Below are 18,382 nucleotides of genomic sequence, written 5' to 3' on the forward strand. Positions count from 1 at the left end.
ACCAGCACGTCTTTCGGACTGTGGGAGGAAACTGGAGCACCCGGGGTCAGGGTGAGATAGTTACCTAGGAGTTAGAAATAGTTTCATTTCTTCTAACTGTTTCTGGGTAACAATTTCTGTAAGACAGTTGGAAGTATCTAAAGAGTGTGATTTTATTTGGGAGTATCAGAGTGCAGGATAATTGTCCAACGGAAGTGTGAACTTCCTGGACAATTGCCAAATAATCGGAACTTCCAGAGCAGATTTACCCCTCCATGCATTTCTGGGATATCTCATGAATATGAACCCTGCTCCCAGAGACCAGGATCATGGGTCAGCTGACTGTGAACTATGCCACAGACAAATAACTAGAAACTTTTAAATATAGTCTTATTGGGGCGGTACAGTGACACAGTGGTTAGCACTGCTGTCTCACAGCGCCAGGGACCCGGGTTCAATTCCAGCCTCAGGTCACTGTCTGTATGGAGTCTGTACTTTCTCCCCTGTGTCTGTGTGGGGTTCCTCCGGGTGCTCTGGTTTCCTCCCACAGTCCAAAGATGTGCAGGTTAGGTGGATCGACCATGCTAAATGCACAGGGTTACATGGATAGGGAAGAGAGGAGGGCCTGGGTGGGACTGATGTCAGTGCAGACTGGAAGGGCTGAATGGCCTCCTCCTGCACTGTAGGATTCTGTGGTTCTATTTCCAGCAGCCGCAGTGCTTTGTGTAATTTAGCTTGTTGCTGTTTTTCAGGACAAGCTGATTGATGCCAGTACCGTCACGAACCTTTATCGACTGACTGATAAGATTGGCTGTGTCATGACTGGAATGCTAGGTAAGACATTTCTTATGCCTTGTTTACAATTTGAGTTCTTTTGACTGCAGAATAACTCTGCTTAACACAACTCTTAAAACCTCCCAACTCCCAAAGCCTGTCCTCCATCTTCAAGGCACAAGTCAGGAGTGTGATGGGAATACTCCCCACTTGCCTGGATGGGTGCAGCTCCAACAACACTCAAGAAGCTCAACACCATCCAGGGCAAAGCAGCCCCGTTTGATTGGCACCATGTCCACCACCTTCAACATTTACTCCCTTCACTATCAGTGCGTACTGGTAGCCATGTGTACCATATACAAGATGCACTGCAGCGACTCACCAAGGCTCCTTCAACCTTCCAAACCAGTGACCTCTACTATCTAGGACAAGGACAGCAGATACATGGGAACACCACTACCTGGAGGTTCCCCTCAAAATCCCACACCATCCTGACTTCACAGAATCATTATGGTGCAGAAAGAGGCCATTCATCCCACCATGTCTGCACTGGCTCTCCAACTGGGCATCATAATTTAGTGCCATTCCCGTGCCCTTTCCCTTGTACCCCTGCACATTGTTACTATTCAAATAATCATCTATTGCCTTCTCGATTGAACCTGTGCCCACCACACCTCCAGGCAATGGATACCAGACCCCCAAATCACTTGCTGTGACTTGGAAATATATTGGCTCTCATTAGGTCAAAATCCTGGACCCTCTCCCTAACAGCACTGAGTGTGGTACCTACACCACACGGACTCTAAAGGTTCAACAGGGCGGCTGTGCACTACCTTTATAAGGGCAATTAGGGATGGGCAATAAATGCTTGACTCTCACTCACATCATAGAATCATAGAATCCCTAACGTGCAGAAGAGACCATTTGGCCCATCATGTCTACACTGACTCTCTGACAGAGCAACCCACTCAGGCCCTCTTCCTTGCTCTATTCCTGTAATCCCACACATTTAGCATGGCCAGTCCACCCAACCTGCCCATCTTTGGACACTAAGGGGCAATTTACCATGGCCAATGCACCTAACTGCACATGTTTTGGACTGTGGGAGGAAACTGGAGCACCCGGAGGAAACCCACGCAGACACAGGGAGAACATGCAAACTCCACTCAGTCATCCGATGCCAGAATTGAACCCAGGTCCTCTGAAAGAAGGGTTTAGGGGTTTGACAGGTTAGATGCTAGGTGGATGTTTCCTGCTGAAGGGGAAACTAGGATTAGGGGATACAGTCTCAGGATGAGGTCGGTCATTTTGAACTGAGGAGAAGTGTCTTGGTTGCGAATCTACCCTGGAGAGTTTCTGTTGCTCAGCAGTTGAGTATAATCAAGAAAGAAGTTGATAGAGTTCTGAATACTAAAGGAATGAAGGCATACGGGGCTGGCGAGGGAACTGCAGATGAGATAGAAGTTCAGTCTTGAGTGAATTGAATGACGGAGCAGGCTCGAGGGGCTGAATGGCCTCCTCTTGCTCCTGTTTCTAATGTTTCTTAATGTAACTCTCTCCTTCGCTTTCTATGACCTCCCCCATTCCCACTGTCTGATGTATCCAGCGGATAGTCGCTCCCAGGTCCAGAGAGCTCGCTACGAAGCCAGCAATTGGAAGTACAAATACGGATATGACATCCCAGTGGACATGTTGTGTAAACGGATGGCTGACATCTCCCAGGTTTACACTCAGAACGCAGAAATGAGGCCTTTGGGATGCTGTAAGTTTATTTTATTTGTTAATGTCCCAAGTAAGCTTACATTAACATTGCTAGCGTTGGACTGGGATAGGCACAGTAAATAGTCTCACAACACCAGGTTAAAGTCCAACAGGTTTATTTGGTAGCACAAGCTTTTGGAGCGTGAGTCTCACCTGATGAAGGGGCAGTGCTCTGAAAGCTCATGTTACCAAATAAACCTATTGGACTTTAACCTGGTGTTGTGAGACTACTTACTGTACATTAACACTGCAATGAAGTTACTGTGAAAATCCCCTAGTTGCCACACTCCAGTGCCTGTTCGGGTACACTGAGGGAAAATTTAGCACGGCCAATCCACATAACCAGCACACCTTTGGGACTGTGGGAGGCAATCTGAGCACCCAGTGGAAACCCATGCAGACACAGGGAGAACATACAGACTCCGCACACACAGTGACCTAAGCCAGGAATCAAATCCAGGTCCCTGGTGCTGTGAGGCAGCAGTGCTAACCACTGTGCCACCATGCAAATTGTTTCTCATATCTCTGAAAAGGGAGACACCTTGTCAAAAGTTTTTCATCGCACACTCATCAGGACAAATGCAAGAATGTCAAATTTCCAGCAATTTATATTGCAGGGGGAAGGAGTGATGATTGGTTGGCACCTTGACTCTAATTAGCTGAAGCAATAACATGGAGGAAGCAGTGGGTGCTCCTGGGTAATTCAACAGAAGTTCAATGCTTGGACATATTTCCTTTGTTTGCAGAGTTTGCGTTCAGGTCGATGAATATACGTCCCTTGTACAAGTGTAAATGAGCCATGTTACCAGCGGAATTCATTATGATCAAGAGCAATTAGGGACAGGCAATAAATGCTGGCCTAGCCAGCGACACCTATATCCTCTAAGTAATTTAAAAAAAAATGAAATTAAATGTTAGTGTACTCAGAATTCTTCAGTAAGTGCTGCCCAATCATAGAATCACAGCTTTGATTTGATTTGATTTGTGATTTGATTTATTATTGTCACATGTATTAGCATACAGTGAAAATTATTGTTTCTTGCACGCTATACGGACAAAGCATACTGTTCATAGAGAAGGAAGGGAGAGAGTGCAGAGTGTAGTGTTACAGTCATAGCTAGGGTGTAGGGAAAGATGAACTTAATGCAAGGTAGGTCCATTCAAAAGTCTGATGGCAGCAGGAAAGCTGTTCTTGAGTTGGTTGAAGGAGGAAGAGAGAATGTCCATAGTGCATGGGGTCCTTAATTATGCTGAGATTTTGTTTCGGCTTTTGCAAGCATGCGCTGGTTGAGTACAGTCTGTTCTCTGAAAAATAATTTTTCACGTTGTGACTTGTTAGGATTTGGAGTGAGTTGAATGAAAGTATGGCAGAAACATATTCCATGATAACCTTCAAAAGTGGAATTAGATAAAATACCTGAAGGAGGAAAGAAATTATTGGGATGAGAGGAAATGGGCTGGATATGATTTGTAGGTCAGGACTGCTGTTCAAGAGAGCTAGCATAGGAGAAGACCCTTCAGCCCCTCTAGCTGATCTATGCCCCTCATTATTTTATAGATCTCTATAAGATCATACCACAGCCTCCTACGCTCCAGAGAAAAAAGTCCCAGTCTATCCAGCCTCGCCTTCTAATTCAAAGCATCAAATCCCAGTAGCATCCCAATAAGCTTGTTGAACAAAAAGCTATCTTTGCGTGCTCTACATTACGGCAACTGAGAGCAAGGATTTTGTTCCTGCCAATCGTCAAGCCGAAACTAATTGGATGAGGAAAACTAGCCATGGGAAAGAAGGTAGCAACACCTACAGAATGGGCCATTGGTGGGAGTACAGGGGTGGGGCCATTCAAGGTGGCAGGTGAAGTCATGGAACCTCCAGGAATGCGGCCGATGTGAGTTGACAGGCCTCCCGGTACATAGGGGTCAGAGCCACTTGTTGGAGCGTGCTGAACCTGCCTCACCCCAAGTCCTTGTGCCGCAGGTATGATCATGTTAGCGATTGATGATGAATATGGTCCCCAGCTGTACAAGTCCGACCCCGCCGGCTACTTCTGTGGCTTCAAGGCCACCAGCGCAGGAGTCAAACAGATTGAAGCTGCCAGCCACTTGGAAAAGAAGATTAAAAAGAAGCCAGACCTCACCTACAAAGCCACTGTGGAGGTAAGCAGTTAATTCCCTTATCTGATTTGTTGAACTTTAACCCTTTCATTTGATTTATTACTGTCACATAGAATCCCTATAGTGCATGGGGCCATTCAGCCCACTGAGTCTGCATCAACCACAATCCCATCCAGGACCCATCCCCATAACCCCACACAATTACCCTAGCTAGACCCCTGACACAAAGGCGCAATTCAGCCAATCCACCTAACCCGCACATCTTTGGACTGTGGGAAGAAACGGGAGCACCTGAAGGAAACCCACGCAGACACAGGGAGAACGTGCACACTCCACACAGACAGTGGTCCTAGCTGGGAATCGAACCCGGATCCCTGGCGCTGTGAGGCAGCAGTGCTAAACACTGTGCCACCGTGCCGACCCTTGCGACAACCCAGCGGCCAGGGAGGGGGGTCACCCAAGGAAAGGTGGCGATGGGAGGGTGAGAGCAGGATGGGGGCGCGAGGGGAATCATCTCAAACCTTTTGCTGTAAATGACGCTGGATTCACCGATGCAACTTTTCAATATTAATCATTCAAAATAAAAAAATTCCCGCCACTCATTTTTGTAGCGGTTATTTGAGTAGCTGCGCGCCTTGGCAGAGAGTCGCTGAGAGTCTTCATTACTCAAAAGGAGTTTCTGTTTTAATTGGAGAGTACTCTCTGTCTGTGCCCCCTGGGGAGGTAACCAGAAATAATCTGTCAGCCGGCTGGTTGGAGGGAGTTAAATTAACCCTCAGCACAGCCAAAATTACAAGATCAGTGGGAACACCATGAAGACCTATCACCCTGGCACTCACCGTGCCCCCCCCTTCCCCACCAACCCACCCAAGGTTTAGAAGAAAGAAGCACTGTGCATTTATATAGCATCTTTCCCAACCTCAGAATATCCAAGATGAGTCCAAAAATATATGGATTAGGTTGATTGGCCATGCTAAATTGCCCCTTAGGGTCCAAAGATGTGCAGGTTAGATGAATTGGCTATGCTAAATTGCCCTTTAGTGTCCAAAGATGCGCAGGTTAGTGGATTGGCCATGCGAAATTGCTCCTTAGTTTCCAAAGATGTGCTGGTTAGATGATTTGGCCATGCAAAAGTGCCCCTTAGTGTCCAAAGATGTGCAGGTTAGGTGAATTGACCATGCTAAATTGACCTTTAACATCAGGGGGACTAGCAGGTCAAATACTTGGGTTATTGGGATAGGTCTGGTTGGGATTGTCATTGCAGGCTTGATGGGCCGAATGGCCTCATTCTGGGCTGTAAGGATTCTATATCTTTTCAGACAATGTAGTAGTTTGTTTGCAGTGTCCTCATTGTCATGAAATATAGGCAGCCCTTTCCAAACCCACGACCACTTCCATCTAGAAGGATAAGGATAGCAGGTACATGGGATCTGCACCACCTGCAAGTTCCCCTCCAGGTCATTCACCATCCTGACTTGGAAATATATCGGCTGTTCCGGGCCAAAATCCTGGAACTCTCTCCCTGACAGCACTGTAGGTGTACCTACACCTCAGGACTGCAGCAGTTCAAGAAGGCAGCTCACCACCATCTTCTCAAAGCCAACAAGGGATGGGTGGTGAATTCTGGCCCAGCCAACGATGCCTATGTCCCATAAATAATTTTTAAAAAGTCAATTTGCATGCAGCAAGCTCCCACAACACACATGTTAACGCCCAGATCAACAGGTTTTAAATGATTAAAGCAGGTGCTGCAATCTGAAACAAAAATAGAAAATGTTGGAAAATCTCAGTAGATCTGACAGCCTCTGTGGAGAGAGAATAGAAAGAAATCCCACAGCACCAGCTTAAAGTCCAAACAGGTTTATCTGTAGCAAAAGCTGCAAGCTTTTGGGACAGGCTGTCCCTTCATCCGGTGGTTGGGAGTTCTCCTGACGAAGGGACAACCTGTCCCGAAAGCTTGCGACTTTTGCCACAAATAAACCTGTTTGGACTTTAAGCTGGTGTTTTGGGATTTCTTTCTGTTTTACCCCAGTCCAACGCCGGCATCTCCACATCATGACTACCAGAGAGAATAGAGCCAGCATTTCGAGTTTGGGATGACTTTATCAGAACTGAAGACAAAGACAGTAAGACGGGATTAACACTGTAAGGGCGGAGGGGCTGGGGAGGGTAATTGACAAACAGAAGACAAAGAGAATGTAAACGGTGGTGATCAAGGCTGGGAAACGTGCTAATGGCGGCTGTTGAGAGATAGAATGTGTAAATGGCAGAATGAAGGGCAACAGTGTGACATGGAACAGATGATCCTGGTGGGGTGGGGGGGTAGTAGGGGGAGACTGTTGTGGCTGGGGGGAGGAGGGCCAGGAATAGTGTGTGAATGCTATCTTCATCCCCTTTTCCATTGATTTTATTTTATTTCATTTTATCTTATTTATTTACATTTTTTCCTAATCTTCATTTTTGTTCCATTTGACCCCTTTATTTGAAATCTCACTCTCCACCTTGTTCTCCTCCCATTTTCCCCCTGCCCTACCCCACCCCACCAAGGCCATCTGTTACACGTCTCAGACCTTTGCTCCGCCATTTACACATTCTGATTTCTTAAGGGCTGCTATTCAGGGGTGACATGGCGTCACAGTGGGTTAGCGTTGCTGCCTCACAGCACCAGGGACCCAGGTTCAATTCCAGCCTCGGGTGACTGTGTGGAGTCTGCATGTCCTCCCAATGTCTTTGTGAGTTTCATTAGAGCATTATGATCTGCACAAGCTAGGGAGGGCCAAAGGGCTTGTTCCTGTGCTGTACTTTTCTTTGTTCTTTGCTCCAGTTTCCTCTCACATTCCAAAGATGTACAGGTTAGGTGGAGTGGGCATAAGAACATAAGAAATAGGAGCAGGAGTAGGCCATCTAGCCCTTCGAGCCTGCCCCGCCATTCAATAAGATCATGGCTGATCTGTCGTGGCTCAGTCCCGCTTTCTCCCCATAACCCTTAATCCCCTCTCTTACCAAAAACCCATCAACCCGCGTCTTAAAAATATTTAGCGAGGCAGCCTCCACCACTTCAACACGCAGAGAATTCCAGAGATTCACCACCCTCCCCTTAGTGTCCAAAAATGTGTAGTTTAGGGTGGATTGGCCATGCTAAATTGCCCCTTAGTGTCCAAAGATGTATGATTAGGGGGCATGGTAATTACAGGTGGGGGAGAGTACGTGTTCAAGATGAGAGGGGGAAAGTTTAAGGGAGATGTGTGGGGGACATTTTTCAGACAGAGTGGTGGATGCCTGGAAGGCGCTGCCAGAGGAGGTGGGGGAAGCAGGCACATTAGCAACATTTAAAAAGCATCTGGATGGGTACATGGTGATTAGCAGGGTGGAGTTTCAGGGACAGGGCTTGGGTGGGATAGTGGTTGGTGCAGACTCGATGGGTCGATTGTCCTCCTTCTGCACTGAAGGGATTGTATGATTTTATGAAAGGTAAGATGTTGTCGTGAGGAAGTCCTCGCCAAACTTGAATCTCTTGTTAAAAATGTGATTTTTTTTTGTTTTAACTCTCCCCCCAGCTCGCCATTTCCTGTCTGTCCACAGTCTTAGCACTTGACTTTAAAGCCACAGAGATTGAAGTCGGGGTGGTCACTGCGGATAATCCCACGTTCAGGTCTGTAGAACTTGTGAATGGGCTTGGGAATGGAGAGATATAGCCCCTCGAGCCTGTTTCCACTATTTAAATGCATCTTGGCTGGTCTGCGTGTTCCTTAATTCTGCGACCCTGACAAAGACCACTCTTTGAGCAGCACAATGGTTAGCACTGCTGCCTTGCAGCGTCAGGGACCCAGGTTCGATTCCCGGCTTGTGTCACTGTCAGTGTGGAGTCTGCACGTTCTCCCCATGTCTGCGTGGGTTTCTTCCAGGTGCTCCGGTTTCCACCCACAGTCTGAAAGACGTGCAGGTTAGGGTGCATTGGCCGTGCTAAATTGACCCTCAGTGTACCCGAACAGACACAAGAGTGCGGTGACTAGGAGATTTTCACAATAACTTCATTGCAGTGTTAATGTAAGCCTAGTTGTGACACTAATTAATAAATAAACTTAAAACGTAAACCAATAAATGTAAAGGCAAAATACTGCAGATGCTGGAATCTGAAACAAAAACAGAAAATATTGGAAAATCTCAGCAGGCCTGACAGCCTGTGTGGAGAGAGAATAGAGCCAGTGTTTTGAGTTCTTTTTGGGTCATCCAGGTTCGAAACGTTGGCTCTATTCTGTCTCCACAGATACTGTCACCAATGAATGGCCTGGCTGTAATGTTCGGGTTCTGCCCTCCTGTTCTGGACCCTCTCCCTAGAGGAAATGATTTCCTGATCTACTCGATCCTTTAAACAATCCATTAATTTCCTTAAATATCTTAAATAGACAATCCCTTAATCTTCTATACACAGGAGCAAAACATGCATAATTGAGGCAGCAAAGGGAGGCGATGGCCTAGTGGTATTATCGTTAGACTATTAATCTACAGGCTCAGCTAATATTCTGGGGGACCCGGGTTCGAATCCCACCACGGCAGCTGGTGGAATTTAAATTCAATAAGAAAAACTGCTAAATTGCCCCTTAAGGTCCCAAGATGTGTAAACTATGTGGATTGGTCATACTAAATTGTCCCTTAGTATCCAAAGATGTGCAGGTTAGGTGGATTGGCCATGCTGAATTGCCCCTTAGTGTCCAAAGATGTATGATTATGGGGATTGGTGAAGTAATTACAAGGGGGGGGTGCACAGGTTCAAGGTGAGGGGGGAAAATTTAAGGGAGATGTGCAGGGGAGGATTTTCATGCAGAAAGTGGCGGGTACCTGGAACACGCTGCCAGAGAAGGTGGTGGAAGCAGGCACATTAGCAACATTTAAGAGGCATGTGGATGGGTGCATGAATAGGGAGGCAATAGCAGAATACGGACCGAGTAAGGGCAGAAGGTTTTTTGTCGTTTAGTTAGGGGCATCATGATCAGCACAGGCTTGGAGGGCCAAAGGGCCTGTCCCTGTGCTGTACTTTTCTTTGTTCTTTTAAATACATGGGAAAGGGCCTGGTTGGGATAGTCTGTCGACAAGTCGGTGCAGACCTGATGGGCCGAATAGCCTCCTTCTGCACAGTAGAGATTCTATGATTTGTCACAATCTATATACTGTAGAGGGTACAGACAAGGAACCATGTCTAGATCTTGAACACATCTCTTCCCAACACCACAATGACCTCTACATCTGGGTCGTGTGTGTGTGTTTGAGGGAGGGGGCAGTGGTACTGCATCCGCCCCACATGATCCCTGTGTATACCAGACCCTTATACTACACTTATAACCCCTGGTTTTAGTTTCACCCGCAAGTGAAGACATTGATAGGGGACGGGGGAGGGGGGCAGGGAGGGAAGATCTACACTGCGTTGAGGTCTGATACAAACCCTTAGCGGGTTCCACCATCACAGCAACTCTGATGGGAGGTGACTTTTTTTTACTCTCTCACCCCAGAAATTCACCCCCATTTCTCTCCCACAGAAGTCTCCGTGAGAGCGAGATTGAAAAGCATCTCGTGGACATTGCAGAGAGAGAATAACTCCTTCACGGATCACCGAGAAATCTGTGCCAAAACTAAACTCCAGGAAAGTAGGAAGACAAATCCAGGGAGATTTGCCCTTGAAGCAAGATAACTGGGTCAGGATGTTTACAAAAAAATCTGTCCTTCATTCTGTTAACCCACTTTGGACTGTGTGTGTGCGGATATAGAAATCACTGCAATTCGGAAAACATTTGCTGTAATTTTTTTGTAAGGGAAGAATCGATGTCACTGTGCTCTGCGCTGCTCATAATAAAAAAAAAATTAATATTCGAATAAACTGCCTTGGACTCTTGTTTTAATGTCCAAAAGATTCCTAAGTTGCTCAAGGTTGTTCAGAGTCCATTAATAAAGGTCCACTCCGGGGATCTGCATGCAGGCAGACACTGCAGTGCAGTACTGAGGGAGGGAGGCAGTGTTGGAGGTGCTGTCTTTTGGATGAGAAGTCAAAACCAGGTCCCTCTCCCATGGTGCTTTTTTTGAAGAACATCGGGGAACTTACTCCCCCGTGTCCCAGCCAATAGTTATCCCTCAACCGCCGTCACAAATATTTCACTGTTCAATGCCAGTGTCTCTACTTGTGGGAGCTTGCTGTGCACAAATTGGCTGCCATATTTCCTCCCTTTACAACAGCGACAACACTCCAAAGTTGGTTCATTGGCTGAAATGTGCTTCGGGACATTCTGAGGCTGTAAAAGGCGCTATATAAATGCACATCTTTTTTTCTCTCTCATAAGTCACATTCGTACCACACAAGTGCCAGACAATGACTATCTCCAACAACAGAAGATCTAACCATTGCCCCTCAATTTTCAATGGCATTACCATCGCTGAATCCCACACTATCGACATCTTGGGGGGGGCTACCATTGATCAGAAACTGAACTGGACCCAGCCATATAAATACTGTGGTTACAAAAACAGGTCAGGGGCTGGGAATACTGCAGAGATTATCTCACCTCCTGACTCCCAAAAGTCCATCCACCATCAAGGCACAAGTCAGGAGTGTGATGGAATACTCTCTGCTTGTCTGGATGGGTGCAGCTCCAACAACACTCAAGAAGCTCAACACCATCCAGGACAAAGCAGCCCCGCTTGATTGCTATCCCTTCCACAAACATACAATCTCTCCCCCACTGACAAACAATGGCAGCCGTGTGTACCATCTACAAGATGCCCTGCAAGAACGCACCAAGGTGCCTTAGGCAGCTCTTTCCAAGCCCACAACCTCTACTATCCAGAAGGACAAGGGTAGCAGATGCATGGGACACCCCACTTGGAGGTTCCCCTCCAAGTCACTCCACCATCCTGACTTGGAAATATATCAGCCATTCCTTCGCAATCGCTGGGTCAGAATCTTGGAACTCCCTCCCTCACAGCACTGTGGGTGTACCTACACCTCAGGGACTGTAGCGATTCAAGAAGGCCACCACCTTCTGAAGGGGCAGTTAGGGATGGGCAATAAATGCTGGCTTAGCCAGCGACACCAACATCCTATAAAAATGAACTTAAGATGCCAATTGTATTGAAATTTGCATTTCTCCCCATCCAGTGGGTTTAAACTGTCCTCTCTCTAATGCCTCATTTTCCAAAACTGCACAAGTAATTTTCCATCTGTCCTGAACTTGTTTTTTTTAAATCAGTTCCGTGGTAATGTGGCCCTTTTAGGGCAGGGGGGGGTGGAACATTGCGCACCATGTGATTAGGCTGGACCCTATGGAGAGGCCTCGCAGGAAGCCACACCAATCAGGAGTGAGGGTGCATGTCATGGGACAGGGAAGAAACCTCAGTTGGAGCCAGGGAGGAAAAGAGTGTAGACCTGTGTACAAGTTCCGTCAGAGCCTTCTATATAACCATTCCTTGTTGAAGCCACAATGATTCTCCATCGAATTTATTACAAGTTCAAACTGATGTCCTCTTCATTCAGTTATCTAGATTATTTTGAACAGCCACTTCCTTTTGAAGGAAGATGTGGGTGTTCTGTTTGAATAGGGAACCATAGATCCACATCTTTGTTCTAAGGTTTAGTCAGACACTCAGCTAAAGCCTCAGACCCTCAGCTAAAGTCTCAGACCCTCAGCTAATCTGTACATCTTTTGAATGTGGGAGGAAACCAGAGACCCTGGAGGAAACGCAAGCACACACGGGGAGAACATGCAAACTCCACACAGTGACCAAGCAGGGAATCGAACCTGGGTCCCTGGTGCCGTGAGGCAGCACTGCTAACTACTGTGCCCCCTAATTTCTCAGAGACAGAGTGCAATCCTAATGGGTGGCTTTTAGGGATCAAAGTGGGAGATGGTGGTGTGGTGGTAATCTCATGCAAGTGGCAATCCAGAGCACTAATGCCTTGATGGCATGGGTCCAAATCCCACCAGGGTGATCGACAGAATTTCAATTCAATTAATGGTGACTACTGCACTCGTTCACTAATGTTTTTTATGGAAGGAAATCTGCCGTTCTTACCCGGTCTGGCCTACATGTGACTCCAGAGCCACGGCAGTGTGGTTGACTTTTCAAAGCCCTCTGAAAGGGCTTAGCAACCCCCACTCAGTTCAAGGGGCAATTTTAGGGATGAAATTGCTGGAATTAATGGCTTGACGTACAAGGCCTATGGGTCTGTACTCGGTGGAGTTTAGGATGAAGGGAGATCGCATTGAAACTTACAGAATACTGAAAGGCTTGGATGGAGTGGACGTGGGGAAGATGTTTCCATTAGTCAGAGACTCGGATCCGACAGCACAGCCTCAGAGTAAAGGGACAACCCTTTAGAATCGACGAGGAGGAATTTCTTCAGAGGGTGGTGAATCTGTGGAACTCATTGCCACAGAGGAGGCCGGGTTATTGAGCGACTTTAAGACAGAGATAGGTAGGTTCTCGACTGGTAAGAGGGTCAAAGATTATTGGAAAAAGGTAGGAAAATGGGGTTGAAAATCTTGATGTGGATATGCCGGTGTTGGACTCTCCATTCACCTGACGAAGAGGGTAACCTCGAAAGCTAGTGAATTTACTATCAAATAAATCGGTTGGACTTAAACCTGGTGTTGTCAGACTTTTTACTGTTGAAAATCTTATCAGCCATGGCAGACTCAATGGGCCGAATGGTCTAATTCTGTTCCTATATCACAGAATCGTAAAATCCCTGCAGCGCAGGAGGCAGCCATTTGGCCCATTGAGTCTGCACTGACCACATTCCCACCCAAGCCCTATCCCCGTAACCCCACATATTTACCTTGCTAATCCCCCTGACACTAAGGGTCAATGTAGCCTGACCAATCAGCCTAACCCGCACATCTTTGGAGAGTGGGAGGAAACCCATGCAGACATGGGGAGAACGTGCAGACTCCACAGACAGTGACCCGAGGCCAGGAATCGAACCCGGGTCCCTGGCGCTGTGAGGCAGCAGTGCTAACCCACCGTGCCGCCCATGTCTTATGTTCAGGCAACAAATACTGGCCCAGCCAGCGACGCCCACATTCCATGAAAGAAAAAGGGTTTCCTTATTCACATTTGTGTTGGAAAAAAAAATGGAAATGACACAAGACACTATTGATAGAATTAAAATACTTTGTGGATTGAATGGTTCAGGGAATTTCCCAAGAAACAGAACTGCACCACACCTTTCCAAACTGAACAAAGCAAAGTGAGCAGGCTATAATTAACCAAAACAGAACTAACCTTGTTTAGTAAATTCATTCCTTCATCAGAAAGTCCCACATGCCATTGGGAGCTGTCGATCAGAGTCATAGAGGTTTACAGCATGGAATCAGGCTCTTCGGCCCAACTTATCCCTGCCACCCCTTTTTTTTTAAACCACTGAACTGGTCCCAATTGCCCGTGTTTGGCCCATATCCCTCTATACCCATCTTACCCATGTAACTAAACACCTTTTAAAAGGCAAAATTGTATCCACCTCTACTACTACCTCTGGCAGCTTGTTCCAGACACATCACCTCTGTGAAAAAAATTGCTTCCCTGGACACTTTTGTATCTCTCACCTTAAACCTACGCCCTCTAGTTTTAGACTGCCCTACCTTTGCGGAGGTGAGGTAACTAAACAGCATGAATTTCAGGTATTCTGCTCTGCCTGAACTTACAGCTACAGCGATGGATTTTATCTTACAAAAAACATGCAGGGTTTCAAATAATTAAATTTGCCGCCATCGATGGAAGTCACAAATGTAGGAGTCAGTGTGGCCTTGGGCAGTATACCTGACTGACCTGAATAGGTGGCACAGTAGGGTTCGCACTGCTGCCTCACAGCTCCAGGGACTCAGGTTTGATTCCCAGCTCAGATCACCATCTGTGTGGAGTCTGCATGGTCTCCCATGTCTGCATGGGTTTCCTCCGGGTGCTCCGGTTTCCTCCCACAGTCTGAAAGACGTGCTGGTTAGGGTGCATTGGCTGTGCTAAATTCTCCCTCAGTGTACCCGAACAGGCACCAGAGTGTGACGACTAGGGGATTTTCACTGTAGCTTAATCGCAGTGTTAATGTAAGCCTACTTGTGACACTAATTTTAAAAAAAACTGTCAATCTCAGCAATCTGGGTCAAAGGAATAAAGTCTCATTCAAATGACTAACAACCAGACTTCTGAATTAAATTACTTGGCATTCTCGATTTCTCCTCAACTGTTGAGCAATGTGTTGAGGCGAGTTACCAATATAGAGTCACTGAGGTTTACAGCATGGAAACAGGCTCTTTGGTGCAACTTGTCCAAGATACCTTTTTTTTAAACCCCTAAGCTATTCCCAATTGCCCACATTTCGCCCATATCCCTCTATGTAACTATCTAAATGCTTTTTAAAAGACAAAATTCTACCTGCCTCTACTACTGCCTCTGGCAGCTTGTTACAGACACTCACCACCCTCTGAAAAAATTTGACCCTCTTTTGTATCTCTCCCCTCTCACCTTAAACCTATGTCCTCTAGTTTTAGACTCCCTTACCTTTGGGAAAAGATATGACTATCTAGCTGATCTGGGTTCCTCATTATTTTATAGATCTCTATAAGATCACTACTCAGCCTTCTACGCTCCAGAGAAAAAAGTCCCAGTCTATCCAGCCTCTCTTTATAACTCAATCCATCAAGAGCTAGTAACATCCTAGTAAATCTTTTCTGCACTCTTTCTAGTTTAATAATATCCTTTCTATAATAGGGTGACCAGAATTGTACACAGTATTCCAAGTGTGGCCTTGCCAATGTCTTGTACAACTTCAACAAGACGTCCCAACTCCTGTATTCAATGTTCTGACCGATTAAACCAAGCGTGCTGAATGCCTTCTTCACCACTCTGCCCACTTGTGACTCCACTTTCAAGGAGCTATGAACATGTACCCCTAGATCTCTTTGTTCTGTAACTCTCCCCAACACCCTACCATTGACTGAGTAAGTCCTGCCCTGGTTCAATTTACCAAAATGCATCATCTCACATTTAACATAAGAACATAAGAAATAGGAGCAGGAGTAGGCCATCCAGCCCCTCGAGCCTGCCCCGCCATTCAATAAGATCATGGCTGATCTGTCGCTGCTCAGTTCCACTTTCCCGCTTTCTCCCCATAACCCTTAATCCCCTCTCTTATCAAAAACCCATCAACCCGCGTCTTAAAAATATTTAGCGAGGCAGCCTCCACCACTTCAACGGGCAGAGAATTCCAGAGATTCACCACCCTTTGAGTGAAGAAGTTCCTCCTCAACTCCGTTCTAAACCGCCCCCCTTTTATCTTGAGGCTGTGCCCCCTAGTCCTACTGTCTTTTTTGAGCAGGAAGAGTCTCTCCACCTCTATCCTGTCCATCCCATTCATCATCTTATACGTCTCAATGAGATCTCCCCTCATTCTTCTAAATTCTAACGAGTACAAGCCCAGTTTATTCAGCCTCTCCTCATAGCTCAACTCCCTCAACTCCGGTATCAGCCTAGTAAACCTCCTCTGCACTCCCTCCAAGGCCAAAATATCTTTGCGCAGGTGCGGCGCCCAAAACTGCACTCAGCACTCCAGCTGCGGCCTCACCAATGCCCTATACAGCTGCAGCAAGACCTCCCTACTTTTATATTCAATCCCCCTCGCTATGAAGGCCAGCATCCCATTTGCCTTCCTGACCACCTGCTGCACCTGCAAGCTGGGTTTTTGCGACTCATGCACAAGGACCCCGAGGTCCCTCTGCACCGTCGCCTGCTGCAGTTTTTCTAAACTTGTCTAAACTCTAAATTTGTCTAAACTCCATCTGCCATTCGTCATATGGAAGTACAGAGAGGAAATTCTAGTTTTTACCAACTGTAGTCGAGCTGCGATTGCAGTTTTTCTAAACTTGTCTAAACTCTAAATTTGTCTAAACTCCATCTGCCATTCGTCATATGGAAGTACAGAGAGGAAATTCTAGTTTTTACCAACTGTAGTCGAGCTGCGATTGCAGTTTTAAAAATCTGAAACAGGCACTAAGGACCGAACAGGGAAATCATAGAATCCCTACAGTTCAGGAGGCCATTCAGCCCACTGAGCTTGCATCAACATCAATCCCATCCAGGTCCTATCCCTATGCATTTAGAATCATAGAATCCCCACAGTGTAGGAGGTCATTCAGCCCATCGAGTCTACACTGACCACAATCCCACACAGGGCCTATCCCTGCTTAGTTACCTACTAATCCTTCTAACCTACCACATCCTGGCACACTAAGGGGTAATTTAGCATGTCCAATCAACCTAACCTGCACACCTTTGGAGTGTGGGAAGAAACTGGAGCACCCGGAGGAGACCCATGCAGACATGGGAAGAACGTGCGAACTCCACACAGTCTGTCACCTAAGACGGGAATCAAACCCGGGTCCCTGGAGCTACGAGGCAGCAGTGCTAACCATGGTGCTGCTAATTTTAAATCATAGAATCCCTACAGATTAGGAGGCCATTTGGCCCACTGAGCCTGCACCAACATCAACTCCATCCAGGTCCTATCCCCCTAACCCCACGCAATTGGAATCATAGAATCCTTATGGTGCAGGAGGAGCCATTCAATCCATCGAGCCTACACCAACGATAATCCCACTCAGGCTCTTTTCCTTAAGTATTTACCATGCAAGTCCCCCTTACACTAAGGGGCAATTTAGCATGGCCAATCCACCTAACCTGCACATCTTTGGACCTTGGGAGGAAACCGGGGCAGCCAGAACAAACACACACAGATACTGGGAGAACGTGCAGTCTCCACACCGCTAGTCACTTGAGGTCGGAATTTATCCCCAGTCCCTGGCACTGTGAGGCAGCAGTGCTAACCACTGTATTGGTACTAATCACTGACAGTTATCAGAAATCGATTAACTTTTTCCATAACATGCTAACTCCATATTTAAAAGGCAAGTACCTATGCAAACTAGCCACGCTGTAATTAAATCCTTCTGCGACTGAAGGTTGTGAAAGGAGAAACAAGCCTTGGCTGGAGCTGCGAAATCCCATCTAACAGAAGGCACAAGCTTAAAACAGAAACAGAATTGCAATTGCTTCATTCCATTTATTCCCCCTGGATTGTTATCCATTTCCCTCCAATCCTACTTCACCAGGTAACCTCAAAACTCACCATGACACAGTGGTATTTTTGATGGACTAATAATCCAGAGAGCTGGGCAATGCTCTGAGGAGCCGGGTTTGTATACCACTCGGCAGATGGTTAAATTTGAATTCAGTAGAAAGCTGGAATTAAAAGTCTAATGATGACGATTGCCTGAAAAATGCATCTGGTTCACTAATGTCCTTTAGGGAATGTAGTCAAGAAGGCTCATGATACGCTTGCCTTCATCAGCCGGGGCGTTGAGTTTAAAAATTGGCAAGTCAAGCTTTATAGAACCTTAGGTAGGCTGCACTTGGAACACAGTGTTCAATTCTGGTCACCACACTACCAGAAGGATGTGGATAGGGTACAGAAAAGATTTACCAGGATGTTGCCTGGTATGGAAAGCATTAGCTATGAGGAGAGGTTGGAGAAATTTGGTTTGTTCTCACTGGAATGACGGAGTTTGAGGGGTGACCCGATAGAAGTCTTCAAGATTATGAGGGGCATGGGCTGAATGGATAGTCAGAAGCTTTTTTCCCAGGGTGGAAGAGTCAATTACCAGGGGGCACAGGTTTAAGGTGCGAAGGGCATGGTTTAAAGATGTATGAGGCAATTTTT

General features: G+C 46.5%; 1 protein-coding gene across 2 annotated transcripts in view; it reads left to right on the top strand.

Annotated features, from left to right (window-relative positions):
* LOC145362283 (proteasome subunit alpha type-6-like) overlaps window positions 1-10,477 on the top strand; it is a 77,102-nt gene extending 66,625 nt beyond the window's left edge. For both annotated transcript variants that reach the window (XM_080218370.1, XM_080218369.1), the window contains exons 3-7: window positions 732-813; window positions 2,360-2,515; window positions 4,493-4,671; window positions 8,187-8,281; window positions 10,164-10,477. In XM_080218370.1, the coding sequence (XP_080074496.1) occupies window positions 732-813; window positions 2,360-2,515; window positions 4,493-4,671; window positions 8,187-8,281; window positions 10,164-10,221 (570 nt within the window). In that variant the 3' untranslated portion in view covers window positions 10,222-10,477. The remainder of the gene's footprint in view (window positions 1-731; window positions 814-2,359; window positions 2,516-4,492; window positions 4,672-8,186; window positions 8,282-10,163) is intronic.
* The last annotated feature ends 7,905 nt before the right edge of the window (window positions 10,478-18,382 follow it).

This window comes from Carcharhinus amblyrhynchos, unplaced genomic scaffold (assembly GCF_965287045.1).
Source record: "Carcharhinus amblyrhynchos unplaced genomic scaffold, sCarAmb.v2.hapA scaffold_37, whole genome shotgun sequence".
Taxonomy (NCBI): domain Eukaryota; kingdom Metazoa; phylum Chordata; class Chondrichthyes; order Carcharhiniformes; family Carcharhinidae; genus Carcharhinus; species Carcharhinus amblyrhynchos.